Source organism: Dermacentor andersoni, chromosome 5 (assembly GCF_023375885.2).
Source record: "Dermacentor andersoni chromosome 5, qqDerAnde1_hic_scaffold, whole genome shotgun sequence".
NCBI lineage: Eukaryota > Metazoa > Arthropoda > Arachnida > Ixodida > Ixodidae > Dermacentor > Dermacentor andersoni.
In genome coordinates, this window is record NC_092818.1 from 133,094,419 (window position 1) to 133,114,959 (window position 20,541).

Below are 20,541 nucleotides of genomic sequence, written 5' to 3' on the forward strand. Positions count from 1 at the left end.
AGGAATTGTCTGCGTCAATTAGGGGTCATATGAAAATTGTTAAACCCTCGTTTTCGGCACGTTTAGAAAAGTTGTATGAAACACCTTAAAAGCTTTACCTCTTCCGTGGGCAGACAATAAAGGACAAGGCTCTCATTTCATGAGAAACGAGGGCTACTCTATGGGTGACGTGTACCACTAAGGTTCAAGCGTCTAGCTCAATTATGTGCTTTGAAAACAATTAATGAATGCTCGACTTTTCCCAATATTTCATAATCAAACTTTCATTCAATTTAATTTTATGAATACAGGCATGTAGTTGTTCCTCGGTCTCCTTCATGAAATAAGCAAGGCACGCTCTTGCAGTTATATTTCGTTGAAGTAAGAAGCCTGCTGGGCGTGACGAACGATAAATGTTTCATCTTTGTAGCTCTGTTACAGCCTTTGCAGAACGTTAACTTACCAAAGATTCCAGAGTGTCATACTGCCGTTATTGGCTATATTTTCCAAAGTGCTAGAATACTCCGTTACTACGAAAATTCGGAGGGAACGATCAACACAACGAGGCTCTTACGCCGTGACTCACCCTTCCAGTGGAGACACTCGCCAAACGTGCGAGTTCTTTGTGTTTCCCGCCTTAGTGCGTAAGAGCGCTCAGTTAGATGAAAAGTTGAAGACTGGACAGACGAGTTAACGCGGTAGCACGGTCCTGCAGCTTCAGTTAGTTAATTCCTTACCTTCTCATCAGCTTTCGCTAAAGCACTCACATGACAAACTCTGCTACTTGTACGGTGCTGCAGTAGGAGAACATGTGCCACATGTTCCGGCCAAGGCTTGGTGACATCATCTTTTTATCAGCCGCCGGACAAGTCCTCGGGTCGACCGAACTCTCGGCATTCTCAGAGCCATCGTGCACCGAGCCTACGCTGAAGAGAACAGAAAATAAATTCCTTAATTATCGCTTCAGGACGACGTACAAAAAGAAAAGAACATTGCGCTAAGATAGCTTCACGGGCTGAAGTAAAAATAATGTTTTTCATTCGAAAGTGAGGACTGCCATTCGCCGGCCAGCTTGGCTGATAATGTTCGACATATCAGCTTCGCTGATATGTCCGACATCACGATTACCTGGAATCGGCTCTTACGAACAGTTTTAGCGTAAGAAATGTCTTAAGAATGCATGCAAGTCCATATAGATCATTCCCTCTCAAAAAAACATTTACGCCAAAACTGACTGACACATTCCCTAAAGGCAGCTGGGTACACGATTAACTGGCAACAAACCAAAAGCCCGCAATATTGCGCAGACGTTTAACACGTCCTGAGTTTATCTTTCGCCTTTGAATGTACTGCATCAATTAAATGCCAAAATTCGCTATTTCTTCCCGCAGGCTTGGAATTATAATAGCGCATTTTTAATTATTGCACAGCTTGATAAATTTATAGAATGTGAAGCGCATATTTCGCTTGCTTTCTGACACAAACGGCAGTGCGAGTTTTTCACCGTAAAGCAGGTTCCCGCTTTCAATTAGTTTTTCTGCCATATTGAAACAGTGATAAAACATAAAAATTAAATTCAGAATGACACCGCGAAGCATGAGGTCCGAAGTTATCTGGAAGATTCGGCTGCACTAAATGCAACAATTTAAGACTACGAACCTATAGAGCTGTATAAAACAACGGGACTACGCTAAAACAAATTGGTGAACGAGTTTGCGATAGCGATAGATACAAACAGAAAGATGTGGCAAAATGAAGAGGCAGTTTCTAACTCACAATCCTATCGAGAAATGTGTTATAAATTCAATTTCTGTATCAGCTGCCAAGACGAACAAAGTGATCAAACAATTCAAATTGGTTGTTAGCGCTTCGAAATCAACTACGCTGAGACCCTGCGGCGTGGGTTAGACTCCTGAGACCACCAATAATTGAAGTTGTGCTTTACTTTGCCCGTAGATTTTTTGTGGACAGAGATACAGCGCGAATCCACCACGCCATGAAAGAGGCTCCTTTAGGCGCTATGGATGGGAGGGCAATCGGTAGACTTATAAATGAGGAGAAATGGTGAAAGAAGTACGTATATGCAATGGCCAGCAAGACAATTTTGTCACTCAAAGTGAGAGCCATTTAAATAAATGCATTCTATCAATTCGCCTAAACGATCCTCTTGCGGAAGCTCGCCCCTCTCTCTCACATGTTCCTTTCTGTGGGGACCTTAGACTGACTCGACTCGGCTGGCGTGCGTCTTCCCCGCACAACCCTTGTATGTTCTGACGTTTGGCTACCCCGCATTTTTCTCAGCTGTCCGCTACAGGACAATGCTGGAAACGTTTTGGAAGAGGGCGAGCGTAATCGCCTGGTGATTTGTGCGCTTGTGCGGATGTTGAATGTGCGACGGTTGTAAGTTTTCTGGATCGCGATTAATTAATAATGGCTTCTCCAGGGCAGCATGTAATGCATGCACTGACTACTGAGTAAAAAGGCATAAGTGCACTCTTGTGCTAACAGAGCGGCCGATAATGATTTTCCTATTATTTTTACCAATTATCGAGACGTTTCGCATATTCAAGAAGCCTTAGAGCGCGTGGAACCTTTCGTGTCGGACTACCAATTTACCCAAAGCGGCGATTTTGTTGGCATGTAGGCTAACGACTCGTTGTTTGCTTCGAATACTGATATGAAATATGTCAGAACTTTGCAAGACGCACATGTTTGCACATTTAAACCTTGAAAGCCTGTTTCGATTCACCTAGAGTCGAAACAATGTACATCAATATACATACAAGCGAAGGCGTTGTGGGTTTGCTCATCGACTGATCGCACGCGTGGACCAGCCAAATTATGGTCGGCAGGCTGACTTTGTTGGCGCGGACAGCACGAAAGCCTAGTGTCCTTGTATATGCTTCCGCAGGGACACTACATATACAGGAACACTATATACAGGAACACTACGAAAGCCGACCGCTCTACGGCGAAGCGGTCACCGGTTCCGCCACTACCTGCCTAGAATGATAAAATGGCCTCTCAAAGACACAGCCTGCTGAAGAGTCGGCCACTCGTTGCCGTTGGCGTCTTGTCAGTGTCGCATTGGCGGAGTGTTGCTGCGCCTGCAACGAGTGCGTGGAGTCAAGCACAAGCTGCCACCACCAGCAAAAGGGGGCCGACGCTACAAAAAGACTTGGGCAGCAACGTGATGTTTGTTGAAATGTCACCCACCCAACCATGACGCAGAGATTTCCCGGTCCATTTTTTTTAACCATAAATGAAGAGCGGCTGTACTAAACGTGGTTTAAGGCATCGCCCGGAACATGCCCACGCGGCTCCCCGTTTTTAGGTGAAGTTGGAGCCGTACGCTGCGCATATTTTCGGCACCGCGCCGAAGTAGAGCTATCGGTGGAGTTGCAATGCGGTAGAAAACACGAGCGTTTGCAGCAGTGCGCATCCATGTACATCATGAATCCCTCGAACCCTTGTACGGACTCCGATATCGGGCAGAGCGCGCGGACCCTTCCAAAATGTTTAGCGACTGTTCCACTTTGGAAGGGCACAAGCGCCGTCGCGTCAAGACAAAAATTGGATTCGGATATCGTAACTACAGTTACGCAGCTGCGGCAAGAAATGGCGCGTAAAATTGATGGATCGACATCTTAAAGAACCCCTTTAAAACGGGGCCATGACAGTTGCCGCCAAGTTTACATTATAGTGAATATCATTCTTAGCCTGCTTCGGCAACTTTAGGTTTCTCTGCCTTAATTACGCCGCTCTTCAATTAAAAATAAAAAAGAAGAAGAAATAACATCCTTTTCTAAATGATTTGGCTATGTCCCTAGACACCATTCACATGCGCACGTGCGCGCGAAGTACAGGGAGCTTCCGCAGTAGTTGAGCTCAGTCGAGGAATACACGCACAAGCACAGGACGAGAAGCTTCGGAACTGGAACAGTTGCATTCGAAAAAATAGTGTGCGCGTTTGAAAGGTTACGCATGGTGGAGCGACGTAGCGTTGGATAACGTCAAATTTTGAACGTACAGAAGGTTAACAAAAAAACCGAGCAGGACGCAACTCACAGGTGTCCAATCTCGTGGGCCATAGTGTGCGCGCTGCTGAACGTGCGTGGCATGTCTTCCACGATCGCCGCCTTGTAATCGCCGCAAGCAGTTCCGACTAACGCCAGCCCTGCGAAAATGTGAATTGCCAACAATTTGCCTCCTTTCGTCTGCGACGTGATTTGTGGGAATCAAGATAGCCTGTGCAAAATACTTCGGCACGTCACCTACAAGTGTGTGATTAGTCTTCTTTACAGTAATATTTCCTTCTCTCTAGTGCAGCATGCATTCGGATCCGGCTTTCCTTGCGACACGTAACCAGTAGGATTTACCCGTGACATTGCTGACTAGAATAATTCTGGCAGCCAGACCTGATTCTACCTTTTCGCACTATCACGAAGCGTTCGATTCGGTCTGGCATACACTACCCTAGGAAAAGCTTTCCTGCTTTGAAATCTCCGGTAAAGTTCAGACCTGGCTTCACACTTACCTTCATGAAAGACGACAGCGTGTGGTGCTTGAGAGGGAATCGTCTTCATATGTTCAAGTCTTGTCTCGCGCTCCACAGGGATACGTGATGGGAGCGCTGCCTTTTTTATGTGTTTATCAATAACCTCGCTAAGTGTATTTCCAGTAACGCTGAATTATACGCGGACGATTGCTGCATATGTCCGTGAAGCTAAGAGTGACACTTACTTCGACTCTCTTACCGAAAAAAATAAACTCTGTAATGACGTGGGGTGGTAGGTGAAGCTCGAGTCAATATACCTAAATCCAGCGTATCGCGAATAAAAAGCTGCCGTTTGTTAAGGATTATTTTGTGCAGGTCACCTCCTTGTCTAATGTGACAAGGTACAAGTACCATGACGTTCTTCCGAAGAACAATATGTCCTGCAAGGCTCACGCTGAATGCACGCAGCAAGGGCAAGCCGGATCTTGAACTTTCTTCGACGTAACTTCACACGGTGCCCCTTTAAAAATATAAGAAACGCTATATATCACGAATGCGCGTTCGATCTTAGAGTTCACCTGCAGCGCGTGGCATTCTTCCGCGATCCCGTATGTTGATGTGCTGGAGTGGGTTCAGAAGCGGACAGCTCGGTTTGTGACAGGCAACAATGGTTTCCGAAGGAAGTCACCACATAGAGTCAAATCGCTTGGCTGGCGCTTGCTCTCGGAAAAGCGCAAATTGTTAAGACTGTCAATGCTTTACAACATACTAAACAACAATACCGGCATTGATAAGGACTATCATTTCAAAAAAGCCGACAATCGTGTCTTCACGCGTAGACCACGCTCTTAAGGTACGTCATTATTAATGTCATATCAAATAATTTAAGCACCCATTTTCCCCCCTGTTGTACGTGACTGGACCTCCTTACCGATTTGCCTGGCGCGTCTACATTAAGGCTCTCTGTAGCTGGTGAAGGAAGGTACGCAATATTTGGGCCAGGATTTTGTTGACTTACCTACCATACTTTTGCCAACAGGTCTTCCTGGACCGTAACTCGTGGCCAAGTCAAGCCTGAAAGAACAATGTCAAACAGCCTCTACAGATGCACAGCGCGAAGTCATGGTGGTTTGTGACAATATACTTATTTAACATTTGCATCCATTTCAACTAGTTCTGCTTCGTTCATATGGGCGAATCACGAAGCGAAGTAGCTTTGGAAGTACTACTTTCGTCGATTCGATTTTCTAAAGAAAACGTTTTTTCTAACGAGAGAAGAAGGGGAACCAAATGACTGTATTTGTTAGACACAATGAAAACAACAGACACTCAAGCAAAGGAAAGCACAAGGAAGAACATCCGCTGTTCTAATTGAAATATAAAATTGATAAGGTAAGCCAAAATGAAAGTGGACGAGAAGACAACTGAAACTACTCGGTGTGAAAATCTTGTGTGTTGAGACGTAAAATATGCCAATTTGAACTTTCTAAGAACTATGGTTGCACGGTCGGTGTTTCATTTATATTTCATTTTGTTATTATTCCTTGTCGTGTTTTTTTTTGCTTGTTTTGGGCAGCACTATCTTTGCTATGTACTCTTTGCCTAATCAAACAGGAGTAACCGATATCAGTCATGATTCCAATTTTCCTACAAACATATTTAATAATGATAAAAAGGCAACTGGAAGGCGGGAGTCGTGCTCACATCTTCCGCATTGCGCGTTATTGGTGTTTTTGTGTGAGTGCCCACTAAGTGGACTGCCTACTAAGGCCATGCTGATTGGCTGGAGCAGTACCAGCGGCAAGGAAACCGGCTGGGGCATCTGCTTTTCTTCTCACTGATACCCCAACCCAGCCAATCGCCACTTTAGCAGCAGCCGAAATGGACCGTTAACCGTGTTGCAACTTACAGAATACTCCCTGCACTAGCTCAGTATTGTAGAATACGATTAATCTTGCAGAATCAGTTTGAAACACTGTAACAAGAAAGGCGAAGCAATGCAGCACTGTTAACTGCAGTGTTAGTAGATATTTTTCAGGCCACAATAGCCAAAGATCGTGCAAAATAGTGAAAATAGTCTTTTTTGAAAGAAATTAAGAGGAGTCATAACGTCAACACTACTGACAACACGAAGTCGAAGTGACAAAAAAAAAAAAAAGGTAGAGATAGAGAAAGGACCAAAACGAAAAACTCCATTCAGACAGAAAGTTGTTTATGAAATTGCAAAACTAGGTAAATTAACAGATAGGCTGATCGCGTAAAAAATTTGTCTCGGTGGATTTTTCATCTCAGTCTAATGCTCCAGGTGAGGTATCTAATGATCAGCAGTTGTCGAACAAGGAATGACGCTGGGCCACGTTTCAAGGAGGAAATCGTGTTGAGGAGAGCGGGAAAGGTATGCAGTTGCTCTCTGACAAAGACAATTCTCCTCGCCCAAACATTGGCTTCAACGACATTGCTTATTCTGTGAACTTCTCTATTGTTTGGATTTTGTTAGCTACTTAGATACCCGCCGTGGTTGCTCAGTGGCTATGGTGTTAGGCTGCTGAGCACGAGGTCGCGGGATCGAATCCCGGCCACGGCGGCCGCATTTCGATGGGGGCGAAATGCGAAAACACCCGTGTATTTAGATTTAGGTGCACGTTAAAGAACCCCAGGTGGTCGAAATTTCCGGAGTCCTCCACTACGGCGTGCCTCATAATCAGAAAGTGGTTTTGGCACGTAAAGCCCCATAATTTAATTAATTAGCTACTTAGATAAAGTAGAATTGACCGGCTGAGTAGCACACCAGAGCATAGTGGTCCAGGCCGACCTCTCAGCTTTTCCTTCAATCTCTTTCTCTCTAAAATTGACTTTTTGTTTAATTGTTCACGTCTTCTGCGTTCACTTGTTTACTGCTAAGCTTAGCAAACATGGCAAATTTAGAAAAGCATTAAAGTGCACAATTCTGGCACCGTTTTATTAATACGCCGATATGTAGCGATTGAGTAGAGGTAAAGCATCCGCCTCGCGTGCAAGAGGACCATGGTTCAAATCCCGGTGCCGGGCAATTTTCCACCGGATTAAAAAAAAAACAAAGATATCCGCGTGTTAATAAATGTGGATTAACAGACCTGGAGTGCGGCCTGATCCCGGTGACCAAAACCGGTAACGCACTCCCTCGCCAGAGCAGGATTGGCCACCCTGGTGCAGTATTTGGCCACAACCTCCTATATGAATACAACTTTCAAACCCCGGCCCTCAGTTCCCCAACAGCTGCGAAGCAACTGACCACGGCGGCGATCAGACCTGTGACGCAGCAGAAGGTGCTAAGAATCTCTGGATCCGGACAGGCCGCCATTGGTATGTGAACCTGGCAAAGTTTAATGCAGAACGTTATCTAGTGAGGCGAGTCTAGCACTGCTATTAAAGGAATTAGCGGGCATTAAATTGGATAGGGCTCAGTGAGGTTAGGAGGACAAATGAAGCATATACACTGCTAAAAAGCGGGCACGTCCTGTGCTACCGGGGTTTAGCGGAGAGACGAGAACTAGGAGTCGGATTCCTGATTAACAAGGATATACAGTTGAATCTCGATAAACGGAAATCGGTTAAACGGAATCAACGCTTAAACGGAACAAACGCCTCGCAGTTGGTTGGTTTTCTATTAAGGCAATGTAAAAAAAATCTCGTTAATCGGAACTCGAATTTTCAGACCACCGTATAAACGGAACCGAAAATAGACTCGAAACCGCAACTTGACGTTCACGCAGAGCCCCATCGCGGTACGCATCACTGTCTCCCATTCAATGAAAACGGTTGCGAGAGCTCAAACAAGCAAACATAAAGTTCTTTTTCACAAGCCAATAAATCGCAGTTCCCACTGATTTCCGCGGAATAAGTGGACTATTGAGATTTTTTTTTTTTAATTTTAGTAGTGCTCTGAAAAAAAGTTCAATCTGAACTGTTCAATACACCCCATTACACTTTCATTGATTACGAGAAAGCGTTTGATTCAGTCGAAACCTCAGCAATCATGGAGGCATCGCAGCATCGGGGTGTAGACGAGCCATATGTAAAGATACTGAAAGATATCTATAGTGGCTGCACAGCCACCGCAGTCCTCCATAAAGAAAGCAACAAAATCCCAATAAAGAAAGGCGTCAGGCAGGGAGATACGATCTCTCCAATGCTATTCACAGCGTGTTTATAGGAGGTATTCAGAGACCTGCATTGGGAAGAATTAGGGATAAGAGTTAATGGAGAATACCTTAGTAACTTGCGATTCGCTGATGATATTGCCTTGCTTAGTAACTCAGGGGACCAATTGCAAGGCATGCTCACTGACCTGGAGAGGCAAAGCTGAAGGGTGGGTCTAAAAATTAATCTGCAGGAAACAAAAGTAATGTTTAACAGTCTCGGAAGAGAACAGCAGTTTACGATAGGTAGCGAGGCACTGGAACTGGTAAGAGAATACATTTATTTAGGGCAGGTAGTGACCGCGGACCCGGATCATGAGACTGAAATAATCAGAAGAATAAGAATGGGCTGGGGTGCGTTTGGCAGGCATTCTCAGATCATGAACAGCATGTTGCCATTATTCCTCAAGAGAAAAGTGTATAACAGCGGTGTCTTACCAGTGCTCACGTACGGGGCAGAAACCTGGAGGCTTATGAAAACGGTCCTACTTAAATTGATGACTACGCAACGAGCTATGGAAAGAAGAATGATGGGTGTAACGTTAAGGGATAAGAAAAGAGCAGATTGGGTGAGGGAACAAACGCGAGGTAATGACATCTTAGTTGAAATCAAGAAAAATAAATGGGGCATGGGCAGGGCATGTAATGGGGAGGGAAGGTAACCGATGGTCATTAAGGGTTACGGACTGGATTCCAAGAGAAGGGAAGCGTAGCAAGGAGTGGCAAAAAGTTAGGTGGGTGGATGAGATTAAGTTTGCAGGGACAACATGGGCAAAATTAGTACATGACCTGGACAGTTGGAGAAGTATGGGCGAGGCCTTTGCCTTGCAATGGGCGTAGCCAGGCTGATTATTATTATTATTATTATTATTATTATTATTATTATTATTATTATTATTGTTATTATTATTATTATTATTATTATTATTGTTATAACACCAAATTTTTTTACCGGTTCTCAACCATGCCACTCTAGGGTGCCTTACTTTTCGCTCTTTCAGCATTTTCGCTACCAGATATTTGCAGTCAATATCTTACCCAGTAAATAACACAACGATGTCGTCCTCCTGAAACATGCTCTCGCTTTTTACATATGAGTTGAGTTTGGACAGCGTTTCACTAAGCATTACAGGTGGTTCGTCGGCCAATTTCTCGATAAATGTTTCTCTCGCGGGGTTCTGCGATAAAAATGAAAGATACTTGTTCAAACAATGCAGAAAGGAAACTTGGAGTTCAACATCCACAAGACGAGACTGCGGCTGCACCATTTACCACTTTTACGATCTGAATACAGTAGAGCGCATGCTAAAGATTGATGAAAATAGGCATGGACCCAAAGCCGTGACTGGCTGAATGCCAATTATTTTTAAAAATAAGCTACATAATTAGAATGCGAAGTCATTTTGTTATTAACTCTGCTCGTGCAGATCTCACCGCACTTTTCTTTATTTTGGTTTTATTAGCATTGCTCTCTCTGCATGCAATCAAAAAAAGGAAAAAAATATATGCAGACATCCAACAAACTTCCTGGGCTCTGTAAATGGAGGTTTCTTGAAGCGGCTATCTATATGCTACACAAGTAAACGGGATGCGCACAAATGTCTTTATTTTTACTCTATGCAAAGTGTAATGTTATGTAGTGTCGTTTATGCAAATGCACAGCACAAGTCGCAAAATCATTTTCGAACTATGTTTGATGCACTTTACGCCATGCTCAGGTTATGCCTAAATCCAAATACGCATTTCAGACTGTGAGACGTTGACGCAGCGATGTCACAAGGGCAAATACAATGTTTGCTGTTTGTCGAGGGAAGAAAGGTGAGGAGACGTGCAGGCCTACTCGCGTTAATCTCTCGCACGTGTGCTCCCGCACAAGTGATCGTTTACCCGTAAGTAATCTACTGATAATACAGGCTACGTATGGTGACGCCTAATTCTAAGGCGATGAAATGGGGTAGTTTTCAATCACGGCCCGAAACGTGACAGCCCATCCAGGGGCCACCATCTCAAGCGCCTTAAACAAGACCGCATCGGTGAGACGTAGACTTCATTGTTTTCGCTTCCCTTTATTTTATCGTGGAATGCGATAGCATTCAAAGATCGCTGACTGGTTCGCGCGCTTCCCGGCAACTGCAGCTTATGTAACCGTAATGTTTTCCTCGAAACGCTGGCAGTGAAGGCTATGCAGGAAGGAGAGCTTTCTGGTTCTTTTTTTTTTTATAGCGCTGCAACGCACCGAGAGGGCCGCGGCGCTCCTACTAAGACATACCTCAGACGGCAGCTGGAAAAGCGGCTTGTGTTTTGAGTTTCCGCGTGACAGAATTATGTTTTCTCGTGTTTTCTACTTACAATCCGACACTAGCTATCATGTTTGTAGGTTGTGTGTAATTCGTATTTTACTAATTTTCGGACGAACTTTACTTTGAGAGGGCCTGCGTGGTAAGGGATACGTGGTAAGGGATTATTTTGTCGGCCGCAGACGCCAGCACCGAAATCGACACTGAATTTTCTGCGACACGGAGCCCTTAAGAGGAAGCTTTAGCTCGGGTGCTCCTATCTAAATACATGTAAAATGAGAATTCGTTTTTCTCGGCAACCACTGCACCAAATTTGACGAGGTTTGTTGCTTTTAAAAGAAAAACTTAAAATCTAGTGACTGTTGGTTTCGAATTCTTGATTTAGGTCCTTCATTTTTTATTAAAATTTGACAAATATCGCAAATTTTCAAAAAAAAAAACTATCAAATTTACAACTCTGTAACTCTAAAACGAAAAACGATAATACAATTCTTTGAACTGCATCTAATAGTACATCTAAAGCGGACAAAATTGATATGCTATACATGAATCTAAAAAAATTTAGTAATATGGAAATACAGCATTTGCAGAACCTTTGTAAAGAACGTAACAAATTCACGTAAGATATAAAATGACATATGAAATTTGTCCGCTTTCAATGGTCGAATGGATGCCGTTTACAGAACCGCGATATCTGCTCTTGATGCAGAGTTATGAATTTGTAAACTTCATGCTTCTATTTTTTTCAAACTTTCGAATTTTCGAAGATCTTTTTAACAAAATTCAGGACATAAATAGAAATTCCACGACCAACAGTCACTAGAATTTCACTTTCCCTCTCAAATGCAACAAATTTCATTAAAATCGGTCCAGGGGTTATCTCAGAAAAACCTTTTTGCGTTTTTACATGTATTTGAATAGGCCGCTTCGGAGTTGGGCCCGAGCTATAGCTTCCTCTTAACGAAAATCGACAGCTGAAGGCTTAGGAAGACGCCGTGAGGCACGCGAAATTGCGGAAGTTCCACGTCTTTGTGACTTAGGGCCACACTAATTTCTCTATTGTATGATGAAGCTGATTCAGGAAAATTAATGGCCTAATAAATGGAGAACGTTCCACAAATCTGCATAAATGCCGAGAACAAAGAGATTGACCATTATTTTGTTTTGTTTATCGCGCTCCGTTTAGTGACACTTTTTTATCATAAAAAGTGCCAGTGCGACAAAACTGAGTGTTTTAGGAAAAATTGATGCATTCTGAAGTAAACAATGTTTTCCTAGTCTCTTCGATAGCACTCCGAGAATAAGCGTAGGTCTTTCTCTCGTTAATTTAAAGCTCTAATGCCTTTGTATATAACGAGGACCTTCCACAGATTCGTATGTAGGAATAACCATAACTTTGTGGAAATAATCTAGAAATGGAGCGGCTCTGGACGTCCATTAGCGCAGAGGTTAGTAGGACAGTAATATACTTGCATCATTTCATTTGGAAGCCGTTTTCCGGCTTCAGTGCCTGTAAATGTTTAATAGGACAAAAGGAATTTTATCTAACTAGGATAAGTGAAGTTCACACGGGCATTTAAAGTTAAGCACAATGTCAGGCTTTCGTAACGTCGATAATACGTTTTGATATTGACCACTTACCGAAAAAATGACAATTCCTGTTACACTCAGCTGAAAACTTAATATATTTTCTTGGAAAGTCAGGAACTTGAGGTTCGCCTGAAATTAACAAATGTATGTTAATAACGTCAAGACGTTGAGCAAATGTTAAAACACGTCCAATTGTCCCTAGCGTCATGCATGGATGCTAGTTAACGCAATATTTCACCCGATAGGATGGCTATGAGCGTAACATTGTGTCACACTATGGACGCCCGTGCTGCGTGATTTAGTCGCAAGGAAAACGTACAAGGTTAATTAGGTTCCAGAGTTTTACCTGCCAATACCAGAACACAATTATGAGGGACGCCGTAGTGGCTACGAGAAATGCAAAATATTTTGACAGCTATCGTTAGTAGTATGCTAATAAATTAAATTCTTTTCTATTTAGTGTCTCCCAATAACAACAGTGTGTCACAGCAGTGTGCGGCAAAGGATGCCTTCATCTTAAGACTTGAAGACATTTAAATGCTATGTTCACCAAAATGGACATGATAACTTTAAAAATAAAGGCATATTAGGTCCTGAATATACAGGTATTGTTGCCTTTTATTTTTCTATTATTTGCTCTCTATTTCTGCTCTGCCGCTTGCTGCACTATCTATGTATAAAAAATGGTTTCTTGAGAAGTGCAAAATTTTCTGTCTGAATCTGTAACTGTAAGGAAGTGGAAAAGTCCTGACTCACAAAGGCTACCAGTACGGCCATGTACTGGGCAAGTTTCCGTTCATCCCTACGAAATGAGTCAAAATAAGTTGAGTCTACGGCAATGCGGGTCTCACAAGTGGCTTTCACAGGATCTGTAAATAAAGTTTTGGTGTTCAAAATTAGATGACGCTGGATCTTTAGATATTTTCTTTCCAGCTTAAATCGTAACATTGTTCACCTTCACAAGGCAATAAGACGATTGCAGTTATTTTAATAAAACCAACTTCCCTGACATACTCAAGTCGCCAAGTAAAGAACAGGCACCCTGAAAATATTGGTATTTAAAAGATATTTTCATATACATAGGTTATAGAAAAGAAAAATGAGGTTGGAGGCTCTGCCTTCCTGTTTGCCTTGTTTGCCTTGACAGTCGGTTGGTCGGTACCCGCTCATCTGCCCCGCTTCGTTTCTTCGCAGATGGCATACTCGACAAAAATGGCACGCTTCGTGTCACTTTAGCCCCACAGACAACGATGCACGGGGGAACGGAAAAGCTTTAGTTGACATGGCATAACAAAAAGAAAGAATGTAGACAAGGCTCTTTAGCTGGCGCTAGAGCTGCTTTACGAAATGCGCAGAGTCTCGGTGAACTTTTTGCACTATATTACAATATAGCAAAGTTATTTACATCGGGCTTGGCTATAAACTACTAGCCCACATGGGCAAGCCGCACAAGTGCTTAGACGCAACTTCTTGCTGCTAATCGTGGCTTCTAGAAGAAGGTGCCCTGCTCTGTATTCGGGGTGTCCTTGATAGCTATAAATTCACATTTCGCTTTATTGCTACGACGGTGCAAAAGTTACTCCTCTACTGCCGTTTGATCGCGTCCTTCTTTTCCACCTTACTATAGTTGTACACGCCAATATAATTCGATGTTGAAACGAGAGCTGATTGTTTTGCTAACCGTACTCAACTTACAAGTTGACCCTCCAGACCTTGCCTCGGGAACTTTCCTTGCCGTCGGGATAAAAGGCTCAGACAGCGCGGAATCTGGGTGGCCGCCAGTATCTGCGACGAAGAAAGAATGTCAATATTTTCGTTGGCAAGCATAACGCTGCTGCTGAGGTGGGTCCATCAGACATGTTAGTGAGTTCCCAGATAAACATCTCTTCCCCGATAGAAAATCTCCCCTCACAATTTGCGTACCGGTGGCCATATATATATATATATATATATATATATATATATATATATGTATGTATGTATGTATGTATGTATGTATGTATGTATGTATGTATGTATGTATGTATGTGTGTGTGTGTGTGTGTGTGTGTGTGTGTGTGTGTGCGTGCGTGCGTGCGTGCGTGCGTGCGTGTGTGTGTGTGTGTGTGTGTGTGTGTGTGTGCGCGTGCGTGTGTGTGTGCGCGTGCGTGTGTGTGTGTGTGTGTGTGTGCGTGCGTGCGTGCGTGCGTGCGTGCGTGTGTGCGTGTGTGCGTGCGTGCGTGTGTGTGTGTGTGTGTGTGTGTGTGTGTGTGTGTGTGTGTGTGTGTGTGTGTGTGTGTGTGTGTGTGTGTGTGTGTATGTATGTGTGTGTGTGTGTGTGTGTGTGTGTGCGTGCGTGCGTGCGTGCGTGCGTGTGTGTGTGTGTGTGTGTGTGTGTGTGCGCGTGCGTGTGTGTGTGCGCGTGCGTGTGTGTGTGTGTGTGTGTGTGTGTGTGTGCGTGCGTGCGTGCGTGCGTGTGTGTGTGTGTGTGCGTGTGTGCGTGTGTGCGTGTGTGTGTGTGTGTGTGTGTGTGTGTGTGTGTGTGTGTGTGTGTGTGCGTGCGTGCGTGCGTGCGTGCGTGCGTGCGTGCGTGCGTGCGTGCGTGTGTGTGTGTGTGTGTGTGTGTGTGTGTGTGTGTGTGTGTGTGTGTGTGTGCGTGCGTGCGTGCGTGCGTGCGTGCGCGTGCGTGCGTGCGTGCGTGCGTGCGTGCGTGCGTGCGTGCGTGTGTGTGTGTGTGCGTGCGTGCGTGCGTGCGTGTGTGTGTGTGTGTGTGTGTGTGTGTGTGTGTGTGTGTGTGTGTGTGTGTGTGTGTGTGTGTGTGTGTGTGTGTGTGTGTGTGTGTGTGTGTGTGTGTGTGTGTGTGTGTGTGTGTGTGTGTGTGTGTGTGTGTGTGTGTGTCTGCAACGCTGGCAGTGTTCCTCTCGCTCAAGTATTGACGGTTTTCACGTGATATCGCGAACGAGATGACATGGACGTGACATCGATGCTGTGATGCTGCGGCAGAAGCATTCAATTTGGGACACCTATCGAACGCTGCACTGCTACTTGATGCAGGCGATGTGCACGGGTATATACTCCATCGGGAGAGGTACGTCATTATCATAAAAAAGTACCCTTCATCTGCACTTTATACATAGTGTGTGATTCGCTTCGAAAGCCACTTTTCCCTCATGTTACCGACCGACATATGCGTGTGATACATCAGCGCGAGAAACTCGGAGTACACAAAAGGCGCTCGAGCCTTCATAAAACGAAAAAAAGAAAACACTTCGTAAATAAAGGTTGCGTATGCCAGTGCTGTAATACTCTATTTTCGCCGGCTATTCCCAAGCAAAAATTCTAGGCCCTCACTTGCTCTCTCTCGCCTAAATCTTAAGCGCGTATATTATTTGATTGTATGATATTTCGTAGATGTTTCCCCTTTTAAATGGCGCACGCTACTTCTTTTTACGAAAGAAAATATACAGCAAAACTGAAAGCAACAGAAATGGTAACATCATATTCGTATAAACGTCGCCCTCAATATTTGACAAAACTCTCTTTAAGCAGTCGGGAACCAGAGAATATAACCTTAAGATGGCGCACGCTACTTTTTACGAATGAAAAGTTGCGCGAAAACGCGAAGCAACAGGAAGGATAACATCCTATTTATTTAAAAATTGCCCTCAAGGTTTGAGAAAGCCCCTTTTCCGCAATGGGGAACCAGGGAATATAATTTGGAAATAAACTATGAAATAACTGGCTTGATGAAGGCCAACATCTCGAAGCGTTCATCAAAGCAAGAACCGCGTGGCAACGAGAGGCTAATACTGAAGGTTGCCGGTAGTTTCACCGGAGCTCTCTCGAAGTGAAGCAAACCGTAGACAATTAAGTGCATCTTATCGAGTATCACTATCTCGATGCCTAGTTCCGGGACAAAGTGGTCCAAAGAAACGGAAGCATTCCATTAGTTTCCACCATGTTGACGCACTTCGTTGGGACAGACATCGATGAGAAAACGGCATCGGAAACTAGCAGCTGCAATACTGCGCAGAAGTACACAAAATTGCTGCGCGTGAATGAAAATTTAATCACAGCTTTATCTGGTATAGAAGGCATGACCGTGAGCTTGACAAGGATAGAACGATAAGCGACACCGTAGTTTGAGCGCTTTGGAAGTCAAATTATCAGTGAGTTGCAATAACACAGCGACAATTGGAACTTCCATTTCGACAAGCTGTCTAATGTGAGTCTTTAAAGCACGCTAGGTAAGCGGCCAACCTGCTTTTACATACAGTGTAATACACTCCCTATACATTTATTCTGACGCAACATAGAACAAAAAAATAAAAAACACACAAAAATATATTTATAACCTTTAGCACGAAAACTTACCTTCTCGAAATACGTCTGATGAATTTTCAGCGTCAGAGTCCGTCTGCGCTATAGACAAAATTTCATGTTTTACGCCACCCCTTGTGCCATAATGAGCGGCAGCTGATGGCTGTATTCGTTCGGTAGGGCTCAGAATGCCGACCTTCAAAGAACGAAGATCATAATTACTTGTTTGCATCTTGCATGTCATTCCATGCTACGCAACAAATGCTGCCTCCGTGGCATTAATATTGTTTGCATTACTGTGAAATTCTACAGACCCTCTGAAGCATGTTATTTTCTCTCCGAGTTTCTTGCACACAAGCACACACAGCGCGCGCAGTACTTTTCCTGCCTGTGTGTATGTGTACTTACTGTTTCTGTTGAACAGCTTTTTTGTTTGTTTGTTTGCTGTTGTACGGATTGGTAGCCTTGACCATATATATGTTTTATGTTCTGACTCATCACCCCGTATAGTTATGTATAGATTGCACATAGTGTGGCAGAAAAGAACGGTTAAATACACACGAGTCGAAGTCCGCCGGTGCGCGTAAGTAGGACAGCAGCGCGGGCTTGAGAGTCATGGTATAGGTGCTGGTCCAGACGTGATCCATTCATCTGCAGAAAAATAGGATGCGGCCTAATTACGAACTAATCACAGCAGAGGAAGACTGTCACAGACACCAACGCGAGTTGACTGCATATGTCATGCGTGGTCTACTTCTCGATACCTTTGTGATTATTCAAAATAATAAGTAAATTTCATTTTAAATATTGGTTAGGCATTGACATCAATCCGGAGAGTCCAATTAAAAGTGGCAACCTTCAAGAATACACCAATTAAGTGTTTTCAGTGAAGAAGCTGAGGTTATCACAGCTAGTTTATTTTTATTTATTTATTTTTTTACTTTTCTGAGCCAGTTAGGAAGAGGGGGGGCTAGCAAGGAGGAATCAGTGCTGTTGCATTATAGCTGTAACATGGCTTCGGGAAGCTCGGTGTAAGCGCAGCGTCGCTTCAGAAATCTTTAAAAAGACATCGAAATATCGGTTGACTACTAGCGTCGCAGATGTATCCGGTTTCACATTAACTCTCTTATTTGCTAGCAATCTCACAGGCCACCTGGCTATAAAAAGACTTACTTTTGTAACCTTTGTAACTTTCCTAACGGGAACCTGAAATGGTTTTGATGATTGTGTACAAGCGTGCTCAGTCTGTAGGGCAGGTTCTTCTGATCATTAAGCGGTAGATTTAAGCGCTCCGAGTAAAAGGTGCAATTTATAAGGTTTTAAAAGCGTACATCGCTACCGATCGCAGCGCCGCCCATGCTACATAGCGTGGGTGAGTGACGTCACACTGGCGAGCGATCCGTTACGTCACCGGGAATGCCTAAAACATGCCGCTGCGTTAAGCTGACATTCTAGAGTGTACTTTCGTTATTCGTTTCATTTCAATTTACACGTAAAAGCATCTGCGGAGGGTATAACATAGGGGGAAATACATATAGATATGCACACACGAAAATATGCGGGCATAATAATATGTATACTCTCGACGTACACAGTCTAGAAGTCTAGACGTTTCTTCAAACCAATGACCCCACATCCACGTGGGAAGGCGGCTCGTCTGCTACAGCTCCGGCAATGGCAGTCGATGGGACACGCAGGGGTTTCTCACATGAAAATAGGAGTAGCGGCGCCTTCTTTGGCGGCAGGAACACAATGGTAGCCCGCAGCGCTGCCTTGCGCTCGCCTTGCACCGCCAGGAGGGTGCGGGGAGTAAACTGCAGCCACTGCAGGTTGTAGAAGACGGGAGTGATCTGTGTCGATGTCAACACGAACCTCCTTGGTCAACACAGCAATCACCGGCAGTTATTTTAAAAAAAGGCACTTTTAGCTGTAATCGCGCGTGTCGCATTTGTCAGAGAGCCAGGTTTTGTAAAGGATTTGCTTAGAACGGTAGCAGAAAAAATACGCTAACAAGCCGACGCCCATACCAAAGAAAAACGCATTTCGATGGCGACTCAACGTGCTGTACAACTTGTCAAAACGTCTCCTCAAGAACCTGCCATCTTAAGTTAGACTTTGTTGTAGTGCTACCGTCTGCGCCTCTACCGCAGAAAGTGTGGGTTAGATTGCCGACGTCGATGCATTTGTTTTCTTTAGATCCTAGAGTAGCGAAACCGTTATAAGTAGCCCATTTCACCCCATTCACAAGTTGGCGGCGGCGCTTTCTTTTTCCGCTTATGGCGACAAAGAAATCCCTACGAGCCTAATATATAGACAGCCATAAACGTACATACTATTACATATTTTTATGTTATCATGCGATTATCAAGCCGATACAATAACGGAAGCAGCTGCTTTCTAGGTTGTACAGCCATGCGCAGTGGACGCACGCGGTGGCTCTTTTCGATTCGATAAGCATTATATAAAAAAATAATAATCATCAGAAAGTGGCTTTGGCACGTGAAACCCCAAAATTTAATTTAAAGAAAGAAATGCCAGCGGACATTGTGCCTAGTGCCGCCGCATCTCCCTCGACCGGGCAGAGTTCGGCCTCTCAAGTTTCGCTCCAACTAGACCAGTCTTAACGATAAAACTGCATAGAAAAGGGAAGCGGCAATACACGCGGTTACAACAAACCAGAAGTACACAACACTTGCGTCATCACTTGAAGGAGGCAGGACACAGTGATGGCCACATGGTGTAAAGGTTGAGGGAGAACGCCGTGGCTTAAGGGGAGGGTAATGTTTTACCAACGAACGTGCGTTATTATAGCGCGCTGACACGCAATTCTTGTGATAAAGCATTCCTTGAGCGACACCTTCTGTGTCTATGCATGCGACAGAAACAGCTACAGGGACCCTTTAAGATATAAAGCAGTGTTAGATGCAACGTCATATTTATGTTCGTCATCGTCGTAATCACAATGATCTCTATTACAGTGATAGTCAAGACGTCAGCACAAATGTGTCTTCACTGTTGACAACTTTCAATTTCGAAAGAACTAGTTTTTGGCGGCTCCATATTTCGCTGGTGGCTCCGGCACCAAAACAATCCATCGCCTTTCGTGGCTACTCATCAACCACCACAGGTCAAAGAATCTGACCGTCTGTCAGTACTCTATAAACTGCTTCTTTTCCTCTTCAGCTACCATCTGCGACCTTCGATCTTTCTAAACATATAATTGTATTTAGATGCCTTTCCAGTATACTCAGACGGCTCGCGTTGCATACTGCACAACTGAGAGGAACTTCTTACGTAATGAACTCTTTTCTCATGTTCCTCGAGCGTCGTGACTTCTAGATGTTCCCGCAGCACGGACACTTTCCTCAGAGCCAAAGTCCAACCAGCACGGATGGCCACAACCAGTTCTCCGCTGTCACTCCGTTCTTCCAGGATTCGAGGGACCACGACGGTGGTTGCTGGGGCTCCTGTGCAAAGGAAGCCGGTCGTTAGGGCACAGTTACTTTTATTTGGATGACTCATGTTTTTTTTTTATCTCCGAGGGCGCTGAGTGTAAAAAAAAATCTGGCAGCTTCGGCGAAAGGGTGAAGCACTGACGGCGATAGCAAAGACTAGCTTTGCGCTGAAGCTCTTGCGATGGTGTTCCAACTATACGCCGCAGGGGCTATGCGCGTATGCGACATACGTGGGTGCACCACAA

At 44.2% G+C, this 20,541-nt stretch overlaps 1 protein-coding gene and 1 long non-coding RNA gene across 2 annotated transcripts; both read right to left on the reverse strand.

Annotated features, from left to right (window-relative positions):
* Window positions 1–751: 751 nt before the first annotated feature.
* LOC126531194 (uncharacterized) lies at window positions 752–15,656 on the reverse strand. The gene is made up of 7 exons (XM_072288360.1): window positions 15,635–15,656; window positions 14,238–14,327; window positions 13,299–13,411; window positions 12,594–12,671; window positions 5,496–5,551; window positions 4,048–4,156; window positions 752–905 (listed from the first exon to the last, which is right to left on the reverse strand). The coding sequence occupies exons 1-5, from the start codon at window positions 15,654–15,656 to the stop codon at window positions 5,546–5,548; spliced, it is 309 nt and encodes a 102-aa protein (XP_072144461.1). The 3' UTR covers window positions 752–905; window positions 4,048–4,156; window positions 5,496–5,545.
* A 649-nt stretch (window positions 15,657–16,305) lies between these two features.
* On the reverse strand, window positions 16,306–20,540 carry LOC129384901 (uncharacterized). Its single transcript, XR_011894653.1, has 3 exons — window positions 20,136–20,540; window positions 17,403–17,492; window positions 16,306–17,037 (listed from the first exon to the last, which is right to left on the reverse strand). It is a non-coding gene; the product is annotated as an uncharacterized lncRNA (long non-coding RNA).
* Window position 20,541: the final 1 nt, after the last annotated feature.

Coding starts and splice junctions, on each gene's coding strand:
- LOC126531194 (XM_072288360.1), bottom strand. CDS start 15,656: ATGTATAAAGTGCAGATGAAGG. Junction 14,328..15,634: donor GTATAAAGTGCAGATGAAGG/GTACTTTTTTAT, acceptor TCTTCGTCGCAG/ATACTGGCGGCCACCCAGAT. Junction 13,412..14,237: donor AAGGTCTGGAGGGTCAACTT/GTAAGTTGAGTA, acceptor CTTTATTTACAG/ATCCTGTGAAAGCCACTTGT.